The sequence below is a fragment of the Pseudonaja textilis genome, chromosome 1, assembly GCF_049901715.1.
Source record: "Pseudonaja textilis isolate UNSWEBS1 chromosome 1, rPseTex1.2, whole genome shotgun sequence".
Taxonomy (NCBI): domain Eukaryota; kingdom Metazoa; phylum Chordata; class Lepidosauria; order Squamata; family Elapidae; genus Pseudonaja; species Pseudonaja textilis.
This window is the reverse complement of record NC_141990.1, coordinates 69184335-69209428: the sequence shown is the minus strand read 5'-3', so window position 1 is coordinate 69209428 and position 25094 is coordinate 69184335. Positions and strand designations below refer to the sequence as shown.

The 25094-nt window shown below is 38.9% G+C and overlaps 1 protein-coding gene across 1 annotated transcript; it reads right to left on the bottom strand.

Annotated features, from left to right (window-relative positions):
- Positions 1-3239: 3239 nt before the first annotated feature.
- On the bottom strand, positions 3240-21609 carry GNG4 (G protein subunit gamma 4). Its single transcript, XM_026705213.2, has 3 exons — positions 21487-21609; positions 10870-10978; positions 3240-4704 (listed from the first exon to the last, which is right to left on the bottom strand). Exons 2-3 carry the CDS (start codon positions 10966-10968, stop codon positions 4576-4578), a joined length of 228 nt encoding a protein of 75 aa, XP_026560998.1. The 5' UTR covers positions 10969-10978; positions 21487-21609; the 3' UTR covers positions 3240-4575.
- Between the last annotated feature and the right edge of the window lie 3485 nt (positions 21610-25094).

Genomic DNA, 25094 nt, shown 5'->3' with positions numbered 1-25094 from the left:
ATTATCAGTGTTTTCTTATCTTCTAAAATTATCTCATAATTGAGTCAATATATTGGAATGCTATTAAATAAATGCACTTTTAATCTTATAGTTTCTTAATTACATTGGGTAGGAAAGAGAATAAACATTGTGCTTACATTTTCTAAGGATAAACACTCTGCTTATATTTTCAGGTTTCACTATGCCAGTTAGACAGTTATCATTTGGAAAAGCAGAAGTAAATATGTTGCCATGGGAACTGATGCAGCCTTGTTAAAATTAAATCAGTTATGATGTTGAAGGGTTCCCTAGTTCCTGAGTGTCCTAAGAAGAAAGCAACTAATTTTTTTTTGCTCTTCAAAACCATAGTTAAATATTTTTGCTTAAATACAAGTATAGATTGAATACATAGTGGATGTAAAGAGATAGCTCTTCCAAATGCATACAATTCTAGAAACTAAAGCTACTAGTAAAATAAGATTTTACTGTGGTGCAGAAACTTACATTAAGAAGTAGTCTGATTTTATTGTTATGATAGGATTGAAGATGAAAGAATATGATGAAATACTAATAGCACATTATAATCATTCTACTTCTCTTGGCAATTATTTGTATTTTGTGATTTTCTCTAGGTTCTTTCTCTTTTCTTCTGCTATCTCCAGATACTGCACATCTACTAGCCAGACCTTTTTTGTCTTTTTTAACAATTGTTATTAGGGTTTTTGCAAAGTCAGCCAGATGTTTAGACTGGATTTGGCATTTTTAATCCACCTACTGAGTCCTTCCCAAAGACCTAGTTTAGGCAGGTGTTCTTGTTTCATGTTGTTAATGGTATCATCCCAGGATATAAGCTACTTTTTACAATTGACTCTGGTGAATTTGTCAATGCCAAAGATGTTCAAGTGGTGCTCCAATTGTTTGGACATTGCACCCAAGGGACCTATTACTATTGGTACAATTTTTGCTTTCGTTTGCCACTTCTGCTTCTCTTTGGGGGTCTTTACATTTTGTTATTTTCTCCAGTTCTTTCTCTCCTATTCTGCTGTCTCCAGGTTCTGCCATGTCTACTCTCCGAAATCTTTTGTCTGTCTTACCATCAATTGTTAAGTCTGGAGTGTATCTTCCATTGTGCCATTGATCTTTGCACAAACCTTATGTTGTTTCTGCTGACTCCAGTTATTTCTAGGCACTTGATTATCCAATCTTGGCAGCAAGTTAATGCTGTTGTTTGTGGTCAGCCTGTGCAATCTTCTTGCAGTAACTTATTATTACGCCTTCGGCAGTGTTGACTCCTGGAGACAATCTGGACAAGTCCTTTCCGTTTTCTTGACAATATTTCAGAAGTTTCCACAATGGCTAGTTAGCCAAGCCAATGGGAAGCCTAGTAACATGTTTACTTTTAAATGGCTTTCCATTGGTCTGGCTGGCCATTGTGGGAACAAAATATCAGATTAAGTAATCCACTAGGTTTGTTTATTAGTCAGCATCACAGTTAAAATAAGGCACAATCCATGACATATTTAAAATATAAAATGCAAGATTAAAATATGTACAAATTAAACAGATCTTGGCCAGATCTTGGTCTCTAAGTGACTTTTCATTATGGCTTGTTTATATACACTCCACACGCATAATTTTGGAACAGCTTTCACTTTGCATCATTCACATTTAGTTATTTCCCTCCAACTTAATCTTAGTCCAGCTTCTTTCCCACTAAAGGAGTTATCAATCGACCCCTCTATTTTGGGCAATTTTTAACTTGCCTCCAATATTCCTTTTTCTATCGAAAATTGTTGAGGAAGTGGCTTACTCCTGGTGGTGCCTGATCTCTCCATAGCTTTCAGTGCCATTGAACTTGCTTTTTAATTGGACTTTTTAATTGGGGACAGAACTTTGCTTTGGTTCTGTTCCTTCCTCTGAGATCAGTTCTAATTGATGTTAACGAGAGGGGTGGGGGAAATGAGCCCACATCTTTTTCATGAAGTTCTTCAGGATTCAACAACATTCTCCCCACTCTATTCATGAAGCAGTTGGATAGAATAGGTAGTTAGGTAGTCATGTGTCAGAATAGGTAGTTCTGTCTTGGGTTGTAGAGATTCTGCTTCTATGTCTGTGGGGATTCCCAACTCAACCAAGCAGGACTGAATGGTTCTGGATTTTAGAGTGTCCAGAGTTCTGGACTTTAGATCTTCTGTCTAAAGTTCTGGATTGAGTTGTGTTGTCTCACACCAGAACCAATGTATAATTTGGGGGTTCTCCTAGACTCATAGAGGTGGTGGTGGCCGTGAAATTCTACAATTTCATGTTGTGCACTAATTGTCCCCTTTCCTGGCTCAAGAGGAACTGTGTATGGTCACTCGTGCTTCTTTCATCTCCCAGCTGGATTAGAATGCAAAGTATTCTAAATGGAGCTCTCCTTTCTTCAAAGGAAAACTACAATTGGCAGCATGAGCAATTATGGGCATACTTTAATATGCCTGTACGACATTATCTGTATCTGCGTTTTAAGCTGCACTACTTCCCAGCAGGTTTTGAGGTGCAATTCAGGGTGCTGATTTGTACCTGTAAAGCTCTTTATGACATAGAGTCAGGTTATTTCAATGACCACCTTCCTCCAGTTGACTCTACCTGCTCCATCACATCTGGCAAAATAAGCATACTCGTCTTGCTGATCAGGAAACATGTCTTTTCTATCACAGTGTCAGCTCTTTGGAACACCATTCCTCCTGAGATTAGATTCCTAAACTTCCTGCAATTCTGGAGTTGACTTTTCTTTTAGGCATAGATTTCGGAAATGGTAGAGCTTGTGAATTTAATTTATGAACTTGTTTGTAAATTATCTTTGCTGCCCATTTTTTTTTCTTTCTGACATGTTTCCATTTTTTTGTTTTATTGTTCTCAGTGTTAAAGCCCGGAGTTAGCAGCCATAAAAATCTAATAAATCCAATAAATAAATGAATATATCCAATCTAGGGCTCAATTTTGGGCTGTGGTTTTGAGCATCAATTTATATGCAAATTAGTTGCATTTTAAAATGTTTGAAAACTAAAAAATGTGTGCTTAATATATAAATAAGAATGCCCATATTTAGAGAATTAAAATATAGCATATTTACTTGGGATCAGATACAGATTGAAAAAGAACTATTTCACAGAGTCATTTAGTGAATGTATGTCATCAGTGGAATTTTAACCCCAGGTTAAAATGGATGCACAAATAGTTTGTATTACTCCAACAGACAAATTACTACGGTAGGAATACAATCCCAAATTAAAAGTAACTTTTATTAAAATATTCAAGTAAGGAGAATGATTAACAGTACATTTTATCATACAACATATATCAAATGAACGATATAATTGATTTCAGACAAACAAGCTTTTACAGTATAGACTTAATATTTTTTTTAAAGATAAGAGCCTATATAAAGACTATAGAAATCTGTTATTTAATACACACGCAACTATACTAGAAATCTGTATTTAGCATATTACAAAGGCTAGAGGTATATAATTTGAAATATTAAGGAACATATCAAGATGACATCCTTTGCTGCAGGCTGCATAGTTTATATTATGACATGGGATTCTGTACCCACAGAAACTATAATTAACGTGTTAAAATTTTAAAAAATGATTCTTTATTTGAACTGGACTCCACACTGTGCCAGTTTGACCTATGGAATGAAATCAGTATGGTCTTTATTTGGCCTGCAGGCTTTTCATGTGCTGGTATTATTATTAGAATGATTATTAGTAGTGCTACTGCCTGCTGCAATTAGCATACTGCAACACAAAAAAGATGAAGAGTAACATCTTGATGGTAAAGAACACGTTTCAGATTTTAAAAATGCTAAATTAAATCCTTGGCATCTCAGGTTAAGCTTAAGTACGCTCCTGTTCAAAATCGGAAAATGCTGCCCCATCAGTAAGCTAAGTCCAAGTAAGTTGACTGGTTGTTTGACTTGGTATAAGGCAGCTAATTGGGAAGATTTGACTTAACTTTAATATTCATAATTTAAACATTCATCAAGCACATTCTCTTCTGAAATCCCACTTTTTACATGGAAATAAAATAGTTAAGCAATTGATGGTGCGTATTGCTCATCATAGTTTCAGTCCCTCTGAAAGACAGCCTGGGTTGGCACACAACACACCAGGCTAAAAGGCGATTGGCCAATTTGTGACTCAGTATGTTGTGCAACTCTATAACCTCTGTGGTTGATTTATGATTCACTGTGTGTTCCGTCAGGCAATTTGGTTAATTCAGAAGCCATTATTATATAAGCTATGGCTAGTCTACTGTGCAAACAAGCCAAAGACAGTTCATGAAATTTAACCAACAAAATCTAATTATCGCATACTTAACAACAAATAGGATTCTTTTATTACAAAATACAAATAGAGAACAATAGAAACGTTGAACACATACCACTGATAGAAAAATTGACATTAAAAACCTTCACTTAAAATGTATTAACTTAGATTATATTGTGTTCTAGAAAGGACTAAATTACTACATGGGAGAAAACTTGAGGAAAAGCATGCACCATCGGTAATGTGTTTTCACAGATAACATTTTTAATTGCAGGCTGAATCATAGGATAGTACATAAGAGCTTCTTCTCCCGGAAGGGATTTTCAGATGCAGGCACTGGTATAATAAGGGGATCTTCTCCCATATGAGCATCACAATATGCCAATAAATCAGCAGCTGCCTTGGATACCTAGAAGCATTTTGTAAAGAAGAAGAAAAAGAACAAAAGAAAAATGGGGGAAGGGTTATCTAAGTATTATTACTACTGCAATAGTGTTAATAGGTTGATCCAAGCAGTTAGGTATAGTTCTTTATACCATATAGTTGGGGAAACAGATGCCCCAGGCCTGCCCATGATTCTTGAAAGCTTTCTGTGTATCTCCCAGCCTCTCACCAAAATTCTCTGTATTATAATTTTGAATAAGGCAGAAACACAAAAAGTATTAGGTATATAAGGAGTAATCATATAATTAAACAATTTAATGTTAAATTATTTTAAATCTTTTGCCTTGCAACATCAGATTTTTTTTTTGAGAATATGAATTGCACACCATGCACACATCTCAGACTATAGTTCAGTATTTCATTTATTAATCTCTCTGAAATTATAGTAAGTTTCTAAAAATAGTACATATATGTGACAGAGCTGCATCATGCAGAAAAGTTATCACAAGTTGTGTTGTCCAAACAAGGCAGATTGTTCTTTCACCAACCGTAAGTCACTCCAAAGAACAAAGTCAATGGCTAAAAGGAAGCCATGTGAAACGTTACAGCAGAGCTGGCCAGCAAGATGCACCAAAACCAAGGAATTTTTTTATTCATATGTAGCTCCTATAACATGTTTTATTTTTATGATAATATAACAAATGGTACATTATGGCACAAGTACAAACATTCAGGAAAAAAAGAAAAGCTCAATTAAATTTGAGTTATTTTATTTCAGTTATTTTTATGCTGACAGATTGTAAAATAGTAACAGAAAGGAAAACAAGGATAAATTAGATTAGTAATTTATGTAAGGAAACTAAATTTTGTAATATGTGTCCTTTACCAAGAAATGTAATTTGGAATCAACGATTTCTGATAAATTGGTTTCCAGATCTCACAATCCAAACAATGTAACTACATTAAACCAATAGCTGATTGAATCTTTTTGTTTATTATAGATGAATATTGCCATAAATTCAAAGGGTTGTTACCAGATATTTAAGAGTAAGTTAGCGATCTTTGAAAGAACTAGAGAATGTTATCATTACATTTCAGAATAAAGAAGGTGATTAAAAACAGCCCAAGTTAGAATATAATCCTGTTAGATACCCTATAATTATAAGATTCAGTGACAAGACAAAATGCTGCAATTACTACAGTCACCTTCCATGAAAAGACAGACATAATTACTGTTCATGCAATGACACCCACTCTGCTTTTGCTTTGTATCTAAAATGAGCACATCCACAAACATCTCACTAATGCCAGTGTTGATTTCACAACACTATTTTAGAAATAATTAACAATTCCATCTTTAAAGGAGAATGGGAAAAGCACAATAGCTGCTGTATGCAATTGTTCACAGTGCTACTTATGTTAAAAATCAGTGTTTCTTAACTGGATGTCAGCAGCATTGTTTTGTTATTCTAAAAGGTATCTGCAAACTTCAGTTACACCATACCTATTTCTTATATCAATATTGTCTCTAACTTTTTCAATTTCACTGTTCTACTTTTAAAAATAAATTTTCTTTCAGCAGCAATATTTATCTACACTTTCAGCATCAGTTTCATCTCGATCATAGCTACTGTATTTAATTAAGGTTTTTAATTTTAATTTAGTATATTTTGTTTGCTATTCTGAATATTTTAGAGTTTGGACAATCAAGTCATTGCATATTAATCTGAAATATATTCAAGTCTCTTGTTAATACAAATAGTGATTAAAGCAAGAAGTCTCCCACATAGTTTTTTATTTTTGCTGAATTGAGAAACTATTATCATACATTGAGCACAAACCAAAATATTAAACTACAATATTTTGAAATCATTGTAATAGCTTTTTAAAGTTACTAGCTGTTCAAAACAAAGGAGGCAATAGTTAAATTAATGGCATTATGGTTTACTTATTAGCTTGGTATACATATTAGCTTTCTAAATAAACTCTATATGCTAAGAAACATTTATGTATTTCTCAGCTTAGTAATCAAAATCTTATTAACTGAACATGCCCTGCGCATGCATATGGTTTTCAGATGTATGATCATCCAAGTAGTATATAAAATTGGAAGTTTAGCTTTAAGAATAAAACTAGATTAGATAATGTTCAACTTCTAGAAAAGAAGAAATGATAGACAATAAACAGTATTAAATCCCCAATCTCTTGCTTCCTTTCTATAGTTGTTATATATACTCTTTCTGTTCTTCACATGCATGTTCTTTTTTTTTTAAGCAAATTTTATTAATTTTACAAAACAATATACAAACAAAACATAAAATATGATGACATAAGAAATCTTTTTCTAAAAAAACCAATACAACATCTTATTTAAAGACAGAATTATTCCAAGTTATCACATTTCCATACAAACACAATTTAGTATATATATTCACCTTATCTGTTCATCTTCATATCTTATCCCGAACTTCTCTTTATTACTCCCTTTCCTTCTATTTATTCAAGTTATATCTCTTTAACTTTAGATTGTATACATTTTTATATCCATCTGTCTTATACAATTTCATTATTCTCTTCCAATACAAAAACAGACAAGACATAAAACATAAAAACATAAAACATCTTTTCTGAAAGTTGCTTGATCCCGGGTTAAAACTCATCGTACAGACACCACTTCAAAAATCATGTTCCTTTTATATATCATTCCATACCTTATTACCATTTTCCATTTTCTATATAGCTTCTTCCTTTTTTAAACTCTCTTAGTTTTATTCTACTTATCTCATCTCAGTTCAAATCATAATACTTGTCATTCTTTGTCTGTTCTCAACTATCCATTCATCTTTTGTCTTTAAACAAAACCTCTCCTGTACACTGATTGGAGTATGACACCTTTAACTCTTTCCCCTAGCCTAATAATACTTAATATCACACATAACTTGTATTGGGATTCTGTTTAGCACATCCTAAAGTTACACAATATATTATATAGAGAGAAAAAGAAAGAAAAAAGAAAGAAAAAAGAAAGGACAACAATAACGAAGGAACAAATTTATAAATATATAATGTAGCTAGTACCCCTGTCAATACCATTTTAATTATACATATTAATACTCATTTATATCTTAAACATTTTATTCTAAAAACACCTATAATAACACAATCTTATGTACTTTACAGAATCCCTTTTTCAATTAGATTTACCCATTGTCTCTAAATGAATTTTGTATCTTTAAATCTTGCTTCCCATCGTTGAGACTTCTCACCCCTTCCTTTCTCCCTTACTTATTCTTTTCCTTACCCTTTTTACCCCTTTGTCTCTCCACCTCCCTTCTGCTTTCCCTCTTTCTGTTGTTTTCTAACCTTATATCCACCTTTCAACTCATTTTTATCTTTTTTGGTTGTTTTTTTTAGGTTTTAAAATCCCTTTTTTCTTTTCCTCTTTCTTCTCCTCCCCAAATAGGATCACATGTTCATCAAAGATGGTTTCTTCTTTGTCCCAATTATCCTGCTGCGCAATCAATTCTCCATAAGAACGTACCGCCATTTCTAGAGATGGAAAAAGAATGCCCAAAGTCTTGTTCTTCCTTTTTATATTTTTGATATTCAGTTTTGGATTCATCCAAGGATAATGCCATTATAAAGAGGAAAAAATTTCCCCAAAACAACCACCCGAGTGTTTTTAAACAAAGAAAAAAAAAGATTTCCCAAAAGATCCAAAGTCACCAAACAATCCAGATAAACTATTTCTTTTAGCACTTTTTCCCCTCTTCAATTTCTTTTTCTGGGATTGCTATTAAGTCACAAAATTCCAACTGAAATATGTCTTTTTGAAGTCTTATTAATGTTCAAATGGCTCTTTAAAATTCTAGGTAGTTTGCTCCTTATTTTCAAATTCTACTTCAATTTTTTTCCTCTCCCTTCCCACTCACAGCAAAAGAAATTTTTTCTTTGAATATTTAGAAATCCATATCCCTTTGACATTAGCATAGCCTTTAGCATTTAGCATACCTTCAATGCGGGTTTTCCGATTTCTCTCAAAGCTGTTCCGTTTAGAAGGAGAGTGAAAAGAAAAAAAGTTTTCCCTTTAATATCCATTCGCTGCTTACTCAGTCTGGGAACGATGTATCTTTAATAAGTATTAAATATCAGGATACTTTCACTGTTCTTTTGTCCCGGTCAGCAAAGATCACTTTCACTTCTTCACAAGCTCCTCCAGCACTTTCTTTTTCCAGCTGAGCTCTTCTATGTGGCGGCCATTACAGACCGCCGCTCAGCTGCCTTCGGAGAGGGAGATTTAGCCGGCTAGGGAAGAGAGATGCGATGTCTCTCGTCCCTGCCAGAGCCCCCCAGTCTTCACCACCTTCTGCAAAGGTGGCTTAGCCCCGAAGCCAAATGGCTCGGGGCACTCAGGCAGTGAACACAGGCAGGGTCCGCGCACAGTCACGGATTCCTGCCTGCACCGAAGCGCCACAAACCAGTTTTACCCACATGCATGTTCTTTATATATTTTGACTCAATTCACTGAATACAAAGAGCTATGTTTGGCTATTATCCTAAAATGTACAACTATTAAGTTTTGTGGTTTTTATGTCAGTAATGGTTCAGAATATTATATAAAGCCAGCCAATAGTGTCTTTTCAGTAAATCATGTGTATATAAACCATAGTTAAATACATGGACTTAATTATGAACTGAATTTTATAAGGTAATAATAGTATTTACAGTAACATAAAAGATTGTATATAACATCATAAAGAATATAATTGATTGTCACGATTCTCAGCATCAGTTTTTTCAAAATGTCAATTTAAATGTATCATTCAAAATATTTTGTACATATGGAAATGAGTCATTTCTGTTTATGCATATGCAGAAATACAGTAATGTTTACATGGGAATGTTGAGAAAATAATAAAAGTTAATTATTTTACAATGTATGTGTTTCATTTCCAAAGAGAAGTAAACATGTATAAATTCATTTTGCTTATCTCATGAATGTAAAAATCACAATCTAAGATATTAAAGCCAAATATTTGTCATGTGCAGTAGTAATTTCAAACTGGAGAAAAATCTGTTTAGGCAGTGTTTTGAAAGAATGAGGTCTTTGAGAAACAATTTTAGTACTGCAGTTGACAGAGGAGAACACAGCAGGTTAGATGTTCTGGGGAGGGTTTAAACTTCACAGAATTGTCACTGAGCCAACTTGTAACAACATGTAATTAATTTTATACTCAGCCAAGAGGTCCTATATTGTGGACAGAAAATTTAAGAAATGTCAATATCTTTAAAGCACTTCCAAATACTGCTTTATTCACTCAAGTACAACAAAATTGTGCTCTTGTAAGGATGATATCTAACATTCAATAAATCTACTAACTCCAGTTACAATGAATATAATCTACTTTTTTCCTAAATTAAAATGAGGGCCTTTTCTCAAGAGAAAAAAAATTAACAAACTAAGACAGTTATAAAGCTGCTCAGGAAATAATTCAAGGTTAATCTGATGCTTCACATGCAATTAACTTTCAAGTATAAATGCTATACCTATAAGTAATAGCAATATGCCTCAATTTCAAATTAATCTAAACATTTATGCAACCTGAATAAATTACAACATTATCCAGATGGATTTACATTTGAACAGTAGCACTTTTCTCTTTTTAATTCCACAGTGCCAACCTTAGCCTCATTCTATCCCAAGATTACCCCAAGATTTTGAGAATCCAGGGGGTTCTAGAGAAAGAATATATCCCCCTTTTTTCTGCAATAGACACTGATCCATGAACAATGAAGGGAATTGTGAGCAGTTACAGCTGCCTGATAACAAATATCACAAGATAACATCTATAGGAATTACACTGAACCAGAGAATGCCAAGGAAGGAATAATCATGTCAATTGCCACCCAGCTCCCTGCCTGAAACATGCAAAACAGGTGTCCCTTAAGCTATGAGAAAATTGGTGATGGTGGGAAAGCTACAGATTTAAACTGCGCTGGACAAAAGGGAAAAAAAACTGCACTCTCATATTGACAGATGGCAAACAACTAGCTTCAGCCTAGTACAGATGCCAGTATGCCATGAAAATTCCTATCAAGCTATGTTGTGTTGAAAATCTGAGTAGCTTCTGCAGTTTTCTAACCAGTGGGTGGTTAGAATTTGTAAATATGTTTACAAGTTCAAATTTACCTTTATCCTATCCAGATATGCTTCCATTTTTAACTGCTCCACTGCTTTTCTTGCTTGAGATATACTTGTTGTACTGTTATTAGGCATTACCTCCTTCATTCTGATTTTCCTAGATCAATAAAAATGAGAGCATTACAAATTGTTTATTTTCAAAAGATAAGCCATTCTAAGAATAGATATATTTTTCTAGCTTCGGTTTTTTCTTTGATACTTCTTTCATTTCACTGATCAATCCTCATTCAATTGCCAGTGTGGAATTTTATCTTTACAATCTTGCCCAAGGCTTTTCAATATATTCAATATCAGGTTACCTAATAATAAGCCATCATATTTAATACATAACTAAGCCATTTATTATAGCAGGCGAGATCAGCTTTAGGCAACCCCCTCAACTGAAGGAGGCTGCATTGACAGAGCAGAAATGCGGGGGGAGGGGGTGGTCCCCTTAATTATTTGGATAGGAGAGGTTGGTTTTTTATTTTACTTTGTTTCTTTAATTTGCCTATTTCTGTGTTTTCTGCCTAAAAATATCAGGAAACGTCATGTCCTCAGTGGTAAGTAAAAATACCACTGGTTTTCATCTATGAGTTTCAGGGCTTCTAGGATTTCAAAAATGCTTATGGGGGCCAAAAGTTACCCATTTCTGCTTAGTAGCTTTGGAGAGAGAAAAAAAAGAGAGACTAATCTTGCATCTTAGTTACTCAAAACCTGGGTTGGTTTTACAAATCGGGGAATTGTGCATTTCTGTCAAATGAAATTTCAGCCTTGAAAAACACTGATATTTGTTTCTTTATTTTAAAGAAATGCAGGCCAAAGTTAAGGGTAAAAGAATACCAGGGTGGCTTTTGACCTTTCAAAATACAAATAAAAATGTAAGACATAAATCACACTACACAAAATTTCATTTATTCTGTTTCATATTTTCAATTCCAAATCCAGTAATATAATTTTAGAGCATAAATTAATAATGTTGAGCTAAAACAGTTTAACATCTTGTATGTGTTTTTCCTGGTAATTTAGTTTTAGATTTTCAGTACATTTTTTCTTTCATATTAAAACACAGGATGTTTCTTATTCTCCTCTGCTTTATCCTCTACTTTATCTTACCTATTTTGTAAACCCAACAACTATAATTTAAAAATCATACTTTATGGCTTAACATATGCCAATTCATCTTATAGCAATTTATTTAATCAGTAATAGTTAAACAGAGAGCCAGTTTTATCCAATGGTTAAGGTGCAGGGAGACCATGAATTCTAGTCCTGCTTTAGGCATCATAACATGCTGGTGACTTTGGCCAGTTGTTCTCTCTCAGCCCAACCCGTCTCACAGAAAACAGAGGACAAGGGAGCATTAGATATGTTCACAACTTGGGTTTATTAATACCGTGTTTCTCACAAAATAAGGCCGGGCCTTTTTTTTTTTTTTTGACCCCCCCCAAAAATGGCTAGGCCATCTTTGGTGGGGGGGTGACTTAAATCCCCCCCTTGCATTCTCGGGCAGGCAGGCGGCGACGGCTTGGATGTTGACCTCGGCGTTGGTGGGGCACTTCGTATCGGGAAACCTTCCGTCACCGTTGCTTTCCCTTCTCCCCATGCTGCCGCGGCATTTAGAGCAACGCCACAGCATTTGGCGCAGCCATGCGCGGCCAGCCAGGGCTCCTCCCTGCAACCGGAGCCCGGTGGAGACACTCGGCTTCAGGCGTTCCTGTCGCCACCTTCCTTTCACCTTCGAAGGTAAAGCCAATTCTTTTAAAAACAATGCCCTACTACCAGTACAACAAAGACTCCCCTGCCCGAGAGGGCAGCCCAACCCCACGTGGGGAGGCAAATCTCCCAGGGCCACAGCGCAGGATCGGCCCACCCCGGAAGAAGCGCCCAGCCACCATCCCTGCTTGACGCTGGGCAGAGTGCGAAGAGTTTCGCCTGGGGTGCCCAGCGCAGCTGACAGGTGGGCCCTCCTGCCCGGTGGCAGAGCTCTGGCCAAGGCAGCGAATGCCTCCCCACTGGACCCTCCGTTCATCCCACCAGGGCCGCGCCAGAGCCGTGCGGGCTAGGCAGAGCCGGGAAAGCGAGCTGCGGGTGCACGCCCGCCTGCCAACCGAAAGAGCCGGGCCGACCTGAGCTTGCTTCCTTCCCAAGTCCCTCCAGCCTGAACCCGAAGGGGCCACCGGGAGAGGCCGCCCGAGGCAGTGATAGTGCCCACCCATCCGTGGACAGGGAGGCAAGGCAACGGACTGCACCACGTCCTCCTCCAAGCTGAACCCCAACTAGTGAGCACTTCTGCCTGATGCCTGTGTCGCTGCGTTTGGAGTTGCCGGTGTGTTTGGAGATGCGTGGGGATGGGGACGGGCTGGGCAAGGGATGGAATGGATGGGCGGCTTCGGGCTCTCTCCACCGGACCTGCCAGCCAGGGAAGCAGCGCTGCCATCTCCTCGCCTCCCTATCCGCGGACGGGTGGGCGCTATCATTGCCTCAGCCTCTCCCAGTGGCCCCTTCGGGTTCGGGCTGGAGGGACTTGGGAAGGAAGCCAAGCTCAGGTCGGCCCAGCTCTTTCAGTTGGCAGGCGGGCACAAACCCGCGGCTCACTTTCCTGGCTCTGCCCAGCCCGCACGGCTCCGGCAAGGAGGCGCTTGCTGCCTAGGTGAGAGCTCTGCCGCCGGGCAGGAGGGCCCACCTGTCAGCTGCACTGGGCGCCCCAGGCGAAGCTCTTTAGGCTCTGCCCAGCGCCAGGCAGGGATGGGGGCTGGGTGCTTCTCCTGGGGTGGGCCGATCCTCTGCTGCGGCCCTGGTAGACTCGCCTCCCCATGTGGGGTTGGGCTGCCCTCTCGGGAAGGGGAGTCTTTGTCGTACCAGTAGTAGGGCATCGTTTTTAAAAGAATTGGCTTTGCCTTCAAAAGCGAAGGGAAGACGACAACAGGAGCGCCTGAAGCTGAGTGTCTCCACCGGGCTCTGGTTGCAGGGAGGAGCCCTGGCTGGCTGTGCCAAATGGCACGGCGTTGCTTTAAATGCCACGGCAGCACGGGGAGAAGGGAAAGCAATGGTGGCGGAAGGTCTCCTGATACAAAGTGCCCCACCAACTCCGAGGTCAACGCAGGCAGCACCATATCCGGGTATGCAACAAAAGTACTTCCCAACGGCCAGCCCCCCCCCCCGCCATTTCCCGCCATTTCACGTTTAATATAAGCCTTAATTTAGGGAGGGGGGCTTAATTTGATTTTATGCCTATAAAGCATGCTGGGGGAGGCCGTATTGTTGGAGAAACACGGTAATAAAGGCAAGATTTTAAAAAAAACTGCCTTTACACAATATGTGAAGTCTCACTAAAGTAGTAATGAAATATTTATAGTTAAAATGTCTGCATGTGTACAAAATTAATGTGTAAAAGGTTGTTTCTAGAGTTAATATAACAAAGAAAAAAAATCACTACAAAGGGAGAACTGAAAATGAGAACCAACTGATTTATTTATACCAAAAAGAACCAATTTATTTCTGTCATAAAAGAAATCTTATGACCAGAGTTCAAAAGAGGTAATCAGTAAAAACTAGGCAATTTGTGAGAAGCAATGCCAACCTGTAATGTAACTTCCCTATAATTTGCCCGACTACCTTCTTGCTATACTGATAGTTAAAAAGGTTCAGTTTTGATATTGAAGATATTTTATGTATCATTTGTATTGTACTATTCTGATACAGACTTTATTGTAGCATTATAGTTTTACCTGAGATATGCTATTTTGAGGGAGGTGGAAATATTTTTTATTACAAATAGCAATGAAATAAATAGCAACTCTACTTTAGAGTCTCAATTACTGGACTATGTGCCCTGAAAATCAAATGGATGGTGAAATAAAAACTTGGTATAAAAGATGTACTGATATCCTCTGTCTTTCTAGTTCTACAGAATATGAGAAGACTAACAGAGAGAACTGAGTATATTTTCTTGCCTATTTCGCACAATAACATCCTTCTTTTCTTACAAGGGAGAGACAGGGAAAGGACACCTTCACTAGATGAAAAGTCCATTGGATGAATCTAAAACAAATATAATTAACTGTTCTGTAAGCTTTAATATCTACTTAAAGGATTTATATTTATATCTGTTTAAAACACAACTACAACAACAAATAGGCTTCTAATGAAGTTCATCCCAAGCATTGGCCTTTGCATGGGTTAATTTCTGAGCACAATATATATAAGATTATAAAATTAAGGCTTAGTTCCATGAACACAGATATATGTCTGTTAAATTTATTTAAATTACACAGCAAAGTGATTTTGTTTGCTTGCTTTGTGCTATTTCCATGCAAATTATACTTGGGATTATAAAACAAAACAGGAAGTATGCCAGTTTTGATTTAGAACACGGAAACCCAACCCCTGGACCATGGCTATTCAGAATTTGGCCACACAAGTGGCTAGCCAGAGTGCGTGCATGGGGGCACTCACGCACAGCAACCCATGGGTCATGCAAGTCAAGCTGCGTGCATGCATGCCACTCATCGCACACATGCACCAACCCACTACTTGCACAGCCCAGTTCCCCTCTCCCCCCAGCTGGGCCACCAAGATGCAAAGGGTGGAGACCGCTGATTTAGAACACAAACTAAATTTCCCTAATTCTTCATGGCATTTCATGGGATGATGGTGGTGATATCCATTCAGTTGTGTCTGACATTTGATGATTGTATGGGTTAGGGTTAAGGCTTCTCTCCTCATCTGATCTTACACTACTTTTTTGAATTGTTCTATGCTCTGCCTGGTGTCATTTTTCATGGGAATCCAGCCACCTTGGGGGAAATTCCTATTAAGTATTTTCCCAAACCCAAATGTTATTTTTAATGAGTTCTTAAAATGAGGTCTAAAAGTTAAGTGCCAAACAGTCTTTGATTTCTAAGATGTCTTGCCACTGGATGAAAATTTAAAATTTCAATTTGGTCATATGTTCAAAACATTTCTCCTTTAGGACCTGCTCATAGTACCATATTGTCCTCAGATAGAACCTACAAAGAAAAATACTACCTAATATAGCATTAACCCTATAAATACCAATCAGAATTGAAAAATCTATAATGCTGCTCTGATTTTATTCTGTCATGATTCTAGGTTTTAATGGGTATACGAAAAGAAAAAAAAAGAAACATTAAAATCAGATGCAGAACCTATAACTGAATAACTATAGAATTATTTTTATTTTGTATATTTTAATTATTGACTATCCAGTATTTAATGTAAATCAAATAAATGAACCATTAATATAGACCAACAGCACCATCTAGAGAAAGAACAGCAAAGTGCAATGGTTTGTGACCCTATTTAATTGTACCACTAAATTCTGGCATAATGGCCAGAAATTAGATATATGATTTGCCACAGTTCTTCAGTGAAAAGTTATGACATGCACTGCATAAGATTAATGTATCAACCCATATAAACAAATTAAAAACAAAGCTTATTTACTCACATGTAAATATTTAATATGGTCCATAATTGTGCAAGATTTTGTTGTCTATGCTATAATACCAACTTCTTGTCAAGAGCCATGCAAGTCATAGAGTCATAAGATACTGTGTTTCTCCAACAATAAGGCCTCCACCAATAGGAAGGCCCAGCATGATTTCTAGGCATGAGGTGAAATTAAGCCCCGCCCCCAAAATTTAGGCCTATTCAAACCATGCTTTTCCCCGCCATTTCTCACATCATTCGTTAGAACTACACAAGGTGAAGAGAAATGGGTGGGGGAAGGGCAGGGGGGATGGGGAGAAAACTTGCCTTTAGGAGTGCCCTGCAGGTAGCCTAGGCTAGAATACCCTGATAGCCGATAGACGCTTCCTGAAGGCAGAGTCCCCAGCCGCTTCGGGGCGAGGTGGGGTGGAAGCAGTCACCACCTCGCCCTGAAGTGGCTGGGGACTCTGCCTTCAAGGGAGCTTTCATCTGCCGAAAGAAGCAACCTCGTGCCGAGAGGTGTGTTTGTGTGTATGTGTGTGTGTGTGTGTGCGCTCGCCCTGAGGCCGCTTCTACCGTCCGATCAAAGTGGCTGGTGACTGCATTTGGGGAGCTTCCATCGCCCGAAAGAGACTACCTAAAGGTGAGGGGACACGGGCAGCCACGCCACGCCCTGAAGCAGCTGGGGACTCTGCCTTCGGGGAGCTTTCGTCGGCCGATAGAAGCGGCCTCGCGGCAAGGTACATGCATATGGGCTGCTCTAGGTGGGGGAGGAGGGTCAAAAAAAAAAAAAAAAGGCCGGGCCTTATTTTGTGAGAAACACGGTAGGATTGGAAGAAATGTTGGAGGTCTTCTAGTTTAACCCCTAGTAGAAATCTTCAAACCATCTCAGGCAAATGATATTCCAACCTTTGCTTGAAATCTTCCAGTATGTAATATGGAGTATTTATAATCCAAGGAGGCAGACTGTTCCACTATTTGACAGCTCTTGTAATCAGGAAATTCCTCATATCTGGCTGTCTATAAAGCTTCCACCCATTGGTTTTTGTCCTCCCAGAATCATTGGACATCAGGCAGCATATACATGTAATATATAATCATGTTATATTGGTCATACAGCCAGATGTTTAGACCGAATTTGGTATTTCCTTCCCAAGGACCTGGAATAGGCAGATAGTAAAAGCTGCCTTTTACTGTAGACCAGGAATTGCCAACCTTTTGGACCTCAGGGACCACCAAACTCATAATTTTAAATCCCACTAATATGAATTTTGACTGATGGTGGCTTGCTGACAGTGGGAGAGAAACAGATCTGATCTAACCTCTGTCTCCCCCCCCCGCCATACACACATACAAACACACAGAGGCAAGGGTGGGATTCAAATTTTTTAACAACCGGTTCTTGGGTGTGGCCTAATTTGTAGGTGTGACTTGGTGGTCATGTGACTGGCTGGGCATGGCTTGTATGTAAATATTATATTTATGTAAATATTGAATTTTTTATTTAAAAAAATAACAACTTTTACCCAAAATCAAAGCAGGCAGGAAGATTGAGTTGCTCACAGAATCACAGATTCAGAGATCTATTTTTCTTCCATCGGCTACCTGAGTCTGTCACATAAAATTTGCTTGCAAGCAAACCCATAAAATTTGCTCGCAAGCAAACTCACAAAATTAACTCACAACACACTATGTATGTAAATATTGAACTTTTTTTTTTAAAGAGCAACTTTTACCCAAAATCAGGCAGGCAGATTGAGTTGCTCACAGAATCACAGATTCACTTAGAGATCTGTGTTTCTGCCATCAGCTGTCTGAGTCTGCAACTGAATAATAGAACCTTCAGTCCTAAGGGAGGTTCGGCTCTGTTCAGCAGAACAGTTGATGGTCAGGAAAAAAAAGGAAAAGTAGCAACTTAGCAGGCAAGTTTGCCAGGTAAGGAGTGAGTGGGCGGGGAGGGTTCCCGCAGGCCATGTGGGCGGTGCAGCCTTGTGTTTCCTGCAGCCTGGATTAATTGCTTTGGGGGGTGCTCTGGGGGTGACATTTCTCTGTAGACCACCAAAGTTTTCTCACAGACTACCAGTGGGCTACAGCCCATCAGTTGGTGACCACTGCTGTAGACTGATGGTAATTTTGTCAATGCCAATGGTGTTAACGCTCCAATTGTTTGGAGATTGCATCCAAGGTGCTTATTATTATTTGTACTACTGATGTCTGTATTTTCTTTTGCCACAATTGTTTTATTTCTTTTTGTAGATCTTTGTATTTTGTAATTTTACCCAGTTGTCTATTCTGTTGTCACCATATACTGCCATGTTACTGTTATTGTTATTACCTTGGCTCTAAGGAGAATAACCTATAATATGTCAGTTATTTTAATCAATTTCCATAGGATTTAGCCCCCAAGTCTGTTTTGATCTGCACTTTTCTTCTGTGCCCCACCCCCAATGTCCCTCAAGCAGAGCTTCTGACAGACTGGATCTCTTTCTCAATTTACAAAAAGAGAATATTAAAATAGGAATTAAATAGTTCATTATTCTCCTTTTTATGTCCATCACCATCTTGCTATCTTCTCTGAACAACAGACTGATCATTTTCTTGATTTTTCTCTTATTTCACACATAACTTCAAACCACTTTTTGTTTATTCTTGGCATTCACAGCAAGCCTCAGTTTATTCTGAGCCTTAGTCTACCTGTTCCTTATACATTCTGGCTATTTCCTGAAATTTTGCTTACATGTTCTTCTTTTCACTATCACCGAACTCTATTTTTAACTCCAGAATCTTCTATTCCTCTATTCCTTCCTCAGGCCTTGATCATGGAAGTATGGGGAAAAAATATTACTTGTGCTCCAACCACTTTTGCTTTCTGCCTAACCCCCGATAGTCCCTTGATAATTCTTCCAGTTTGTTTCTGGCAGTGTCTTTGTTCCAATGTGAAATAGAAGAAAAGGATATGATCAATGGGATTGATTAATCAGGTTAGTGTCTCTCCATCACTCCTGTATATTCACACTTGGGAAACAGCATATTTCCTTTGATATCAAATCTGTAGACTGCAGACTCCAGTTCTCTCAGAAGGTCACCCATCATCATCTTTGGGACAATGGTTGGATGTCTCATTTCCATGGAAATTTAAGCTTCTCTCTTCCCTGTCCCTGGAATGCTGAGACAAAAGTCTTTTCCAGAAGTTAAAAAGTCTGTTTCTACAACCCATAAATATTTGCATCTTTAATTTCTTTCTAACTCATACCTTCCCATCGTCTCCCTTTATTTCAATGTCCCAAGCTGGAATATCCCAATCAGTCACCTGTTTGTCACGCTCACAGTCCCCCAAGCCAAGAGTTCAGCTCTTCCCTTTCTATCAGCTGATTATTTATTTTTGTTCCGGCCAAAAACATTTTTCAAAAATTGCAGAGCAAGGGCTATTCCCATCCCATTCATTGAGTGGCATTGTGGGGGGTGGGGGGTTTGAAAACTGAAAAAAACTATGCAGTAGGTAGAAAGGATCCATTTTCTGAGCTTTATAGCACTTCAACTCCATCACAGAAAAGGAGTCAATTAACCTCCACTGACTCTACAGATAACAGATAAGCCCAAATAACATAGTTGATCAGGTCCACTTACTTTAGTCTAGAACAGATCCAGAAGCGTTTGAGGCAAACAGTTACCTCTCAGAAATATTCAACTAAAGCAGAGCATATTTTTTATTGTTTTGCTTGATAAACTTCATCATCCACCCAACAATATTGTAAACAATAAATGTTTATTTCCAATTTTTAATATTAGATTATATGGTGAAGATCATCTGTTATTGATATGCTGTGCCCTTATACAAATTGATTTGTGTGTGAATGAATACATTTACACACATAATGTGCAGGTTTTTTCTTATTCATTTTGGTGTCTTTGATTGAAGGATTATATGCCCTCAAGTCATTTTCAATTCCTAGTGACCGCATAGATAGATTTTCTCCATGCCCGATATCTTTAAACAGCTATTTAGTTTTTTTATATTTGTCATTAAACTCTGAACAGTCTGAAACATGTCCATAATTTTTCAAGGATATTTAACTAGATGTTCCTTATCCCTTGCCTGAAAACAATTTAAAATCTCTCTGATCTTTTTTTCATATCTGGTGCTAGCGCCCTGCTTTCATCACTGTAGTACAACTGGAACGGTCTGTCTGTTTTGCACTAAAATCTGTTCTGGCACTTTTTCATCTGAACAGTTGAAATTCCTCAATGTTGCCTGCCTATCAGCCCCCAAGTAGAGAAAAGGGAGAAGAGAAAAACCTTTCTTAAAATGCTGCTTTGAATGTTTGAGGCTTCTAACATGTTTTTTTTTTTTACCTTTCAGAACTACCCTAATCTTTCTGCATTCAGTGGCTAATCATACAGATAAAATGTTCATCAGAAACCAGCTAACTCTAATAAACAAGCATCCGCAAACAAGGCTCTTCTATTCCCCCAAAAGGCATAAACAACAAACGGTGCCAGTTTATAATCTCTCCCACTTTCTCAGAATATTTGCCTTCTGCCCACAACCTTCATTTTCTGATGGATGCACTGCTCCCTTAATATATGTGTTATGGGCACACATCTCTGCCTTCTCAGATTTCCTAAATCAGGTGCCACATGACCTGGAATACTGTAATATGGAATACCCAAGTAGCTCAAAATACTAAATTCAGACACATACATACATACATACATGCATACATACATACATACATACATACATACATATTCATTAGAAAGAGTCATCCATGCCAGTTCTTGCCATACTCTTGATTTTATATGGTGGAAGTCAGATGAAAGGCTTATGTGAGAAGTCTGTTTGTTGTCTGTTTAGTGCACAAAGCAGCAAAAATGAAAAGCAGAAAGAGGGTCTCTTTCTGAAGAGTGAGTGAAATTACAGCCTTGCTGTAGCAATCCCAGTGACAACTTCTTTAAACCAATTATTTCGACTAAGACCAAGAATGCAGCACGCACGACACACCCCAACTCTACAAGCTGTGTGTGAATCTACCACCGGCCAAAAGTCTCCCCCCGCCCCCCGCCCCTTCTCAACCAAACCAAAGGGTTTGAGACCCGTTGCCAGCAACCGGAGCGGGGCTTTCCCTATAAATTCCCCATCCGTGCCCGCCTTCGCCCAGTGCGAAGACTTACCTTGCAGCAAGAAATGGAGGCTTTGGGGACAGTCAGAGAGATTCGAACAGCGAAGCCACCACACTCACGCCTCGAGTGCAAGCAGAGACGTCTTGAGGTTGCACATGCCCGGGCGGGGGGGAAAAAGGGGAAGGGGGCTCTGACTCGCCTTGAGGCGAAGATCTCGGCTATAGGTCTGTGTGGCGTGTGGTTTTATTTTGTTTTGGTTTTGAAAAAGAAGGCTACCTGTCCGTCACGCCCCCTGGCTAGTGGAGCAGCCGCTAGCTCGCCAACTCGTTCGCTCTCGCGCTGTGGCTGTGGCTGCTTAAGTCTCTGGCGGCGCGCGTGCGCGTCTCCGCGTTTGCCGCGAGGAGGAATTCCAGCTAGTGACGTCAAATGGAGGGTGGAGGGGCGAGGGAAAGCGCGCGCCCTCGGGGCGGCCGTCGACTTCGCTTCTCCTACTCTTGGAAGATGTCGCCCGTCGGCGTGAGCGTCTTTCGTTCCGTCCTCGGCTGCAAGAAGGAGGCGCGTAGGCTTCGTGGCTGGAAACGGCGGCAGAGAGGATGAACATAGGTGAAGAGAGGCGCGCGACTGCACGTACGGGAAGAAGAAGGGAAAAGAAAGAAGAAGAAAAAGCCGGGAATTCCGAGCCGCAGAGAGTAACGGCTTTTTTTTTTCCCACCCGGTCTCCGGAGAGACCCTGAAAAGGAGGACTCGTCTCCCAGCGCCGGGGCCCGAGTTTTTTTAATCTCTGCTCGTCAGCGGTGCGGCGAAGGCCAGCGACCAAGGACCTTTAGCTGCAGATTTCGGGGCCACATGAGCTTTCAAGGAGCCGCTGGGAGCCTGGCTGTTGACGTCCGGATAAATGGGCTCCGGACGGATACAATAAGGCTCAGCTTTGTAGCTGGAAGGTTTATGCCTCCATTTTTGGTGACAATAACTGCCGTGTAAAAGAAACAAAGAGTTTGTTTCCAAATAAATGTGTACGGTGTCAGGGGAAGCAGAAACAACAGAGTTTAAGAGTGTAATTTTCTCGCTGTGTTGCCTTCTTAAGAAGACGGCAATGTAGGAGTGCAGAAACAGGTGTAAAGCTCGGAGGCGGACGGAGAGGAATGGAGGCAGAAGGGAATGGGGGCTTATAAGAGGCACAATGCAACAGCCATACTAAAAAGAAATCTGCTGTCTCCCATGTCAAAGCAATCTAAGCTTTTTAAAGCTGCAGAAAGAGTGTGACTCCAATAATTATTTCCCCCGTTGAGCCTAACTTTATAACTACAGTTCATATTGCATACATAAAATGTTTGTTACACCTTAAAAGACGAATTTAATTTGGAGCTGACGTCATTTTTTTTACAAGGAAAAATGTGAACGGACTAAAAACATTTAGTCTGTAAAGTTTCCCAATAGATTATTCTGCAGTAAGCAACAGAATCAAATCTGTTTAAAAGGAAAAAGGTCATCCAGTTCCAGGCTATAATTTAAGACGACAAGTGAGGGGTGAGTAAGAGTCTGTTTCACACTTTGGGTAGGAATCATGTTCGCAAAAGATATACAGATGGTTCCCATATTAAACACAAAAAAAGTGTGAAGGACAAGTGTTCCTCAACACTTCAAAATGCAGGGCATCCTAGTGCATTTTGAAGTGTGTGTGTGTGTAAGAATATCTACTTTTCACCTATCCTATAGAAAAAACTAAATAGCTTTGCAAGAAACAGAATCCAAAGCATGCTGAACTGAACATTGTGTGGGCAACCCTTCAGTTATTCCTTGTGAGAAAGACAAATCTAGACATCATATTAAAATGGAAACCATTCACACTGACAATAATGACACTATTATCATAGCAATCATCTTCCCAGTTTTAATATGGTGGTGAAAGCCAGACATCAGAAAAGCTGAATGAAGAAAAATGCTTTTGAATTGGGGTCCAGGCTGGAAAAAAAATTGAGAATATTTTGGGCTACAAGTACAACAAAATTATCTAAACCGAGTTTAATTATAAGATAATTCATCTCAGTTCCTAAAATTCGTGTGCTTTTTGATGTTCAAACACGGAATTTAAGGTGTTATATAGAATCTTTCATGATTCTGGAACAAGCATAGTGATTTTTATACATGCATTTCTAAATAAATTTGCAGATACCTACCTCATTAAAACATTCATTCTGAAAAAAGAATATCCCAATACTATAGGAGACTTAGCAAGAAACGTGATTTTCTAAGAACAAGAGGAATGTCTGCATGATAGTGTTTGCAATGGCAAGCATTTTAATAAATACTTGTTTTCAAATTTATTTTTAAAATATCTGACGCCCATCGTGTTTTATTCCATTGAAAGTTTCTACAATATAGTACTTATTTTTAGAAAACAGTTTTAGTTATTGGAGTTCAGCTGCTAACCTGCAGGAATCCTTTCTTGAGTTCAGTCAGGGAGAAAAATGTACAATACAGCCTGCGATGAAACCATGGCCCACACTACTTTCATTTTTAAAAGTGTTATCGGAATGCTGAAGTTATTCTGTTATAACAGATAATATTCCATCTAGACATATTTTCTGAGTGCCAGTTATGCTAAAGGCAAGTCATTTTGAGGCATCAGTTGAGGCAAACTTGATTTCATTGAAGGGCACATTTTTTACCTGGGGGGGGCATGGCCAGAGGGTGTGGCCAGCTTGACATCACTCATGTTGGGGGTGCCTGTGGTGGCCGGAGTACTCTGCCAGAGAAAATGGGTTCCCGACAGAGGTGGTATTCAGCAGACTCTGACCAGTTCTGGAAAACCAGTAGCGGAAATTTTGAGAAGTTTGGAATACTACCTCTGACTGGCCCCACCCTCATCTCTTTTCTGCCTCTCAAGTCCCAGCTGATCAGCTGGGTCTTCTTTTGTTGCCCTGCATAGGAGAACAGAGCTGGAAAGCAGGTTATTGGGGTGGGGAGGGAGGATTTTGCAGTAATCTTCCCCCTGGAGTGGGGAGGGAATGGGGTTTTTTCAGTATTCTTCCTCTGCCATGCCCACCAAGCCACGTCCACCAAGCCAAGCCATGCCCACAGAACCGGTAGTAAAAATATTTGAATTCCACCACTGGTTCCTGAGCTCCATTTTTGGCTGTGATGGCCCTCCCTAGCTCAATTTTTACTGGCAGAGGGTGCAGGATACTGTCACAGCCGAAAATGGAGCTCAGAAGCCTGTTTTCTCTGGCAAAGGTACCATAGGCTGGTCCTTTGCTGTTTACAGGGCAGCCCCACAGGCAGCCTGTGGGCCAGATCCAGCCTCCAGGCCTTGAGTTTCGACACCCCTGAGTTAAGGAATAAAAATGCATTTGTATAATACAACAGAAACTGCATTTTTTCTGTTTTACCTTAAATCGTTGTAAGGGTTTATTTTATCAAATGTCAGCAGCTTCATTTTAAGCCCTTATATGAGTGATTATTTGCATAACTTTAGGTTTGAAATTGCTACAAAAGGCAAATTTTATATGCTATAAAAGGCAAAAAAACCCAACTTACAAAGCATCTTGTAAGTAGGGAATAGCGGGGGGGGGACGGGACTTCCCAGTAATTGTTTACATGGAGGTTTGTGCAAGCATTAAAAGATCCTTATTTCTAAAAGAAAAAAAGGAGTTAAATAA

What these genes read in the sequence shown, in the direction of transcription:
- GNG4 (XM_026705213.2), bottom strand. Translation starts at nt 10,968, where the DNA reads ATGAAGGAGGTAATGCCTAATAACAGTACAACAAGTATATCTCAAGCA. An exon ending in CATATCTGGATAGGATAAAG is followed by an intron (nt 4,705 to 10,869) that starts GTAAATTTGAAC and finishes AAATGCTTCTAG; the next exon opens with GTATCCAAGGCAGCTGCTGA.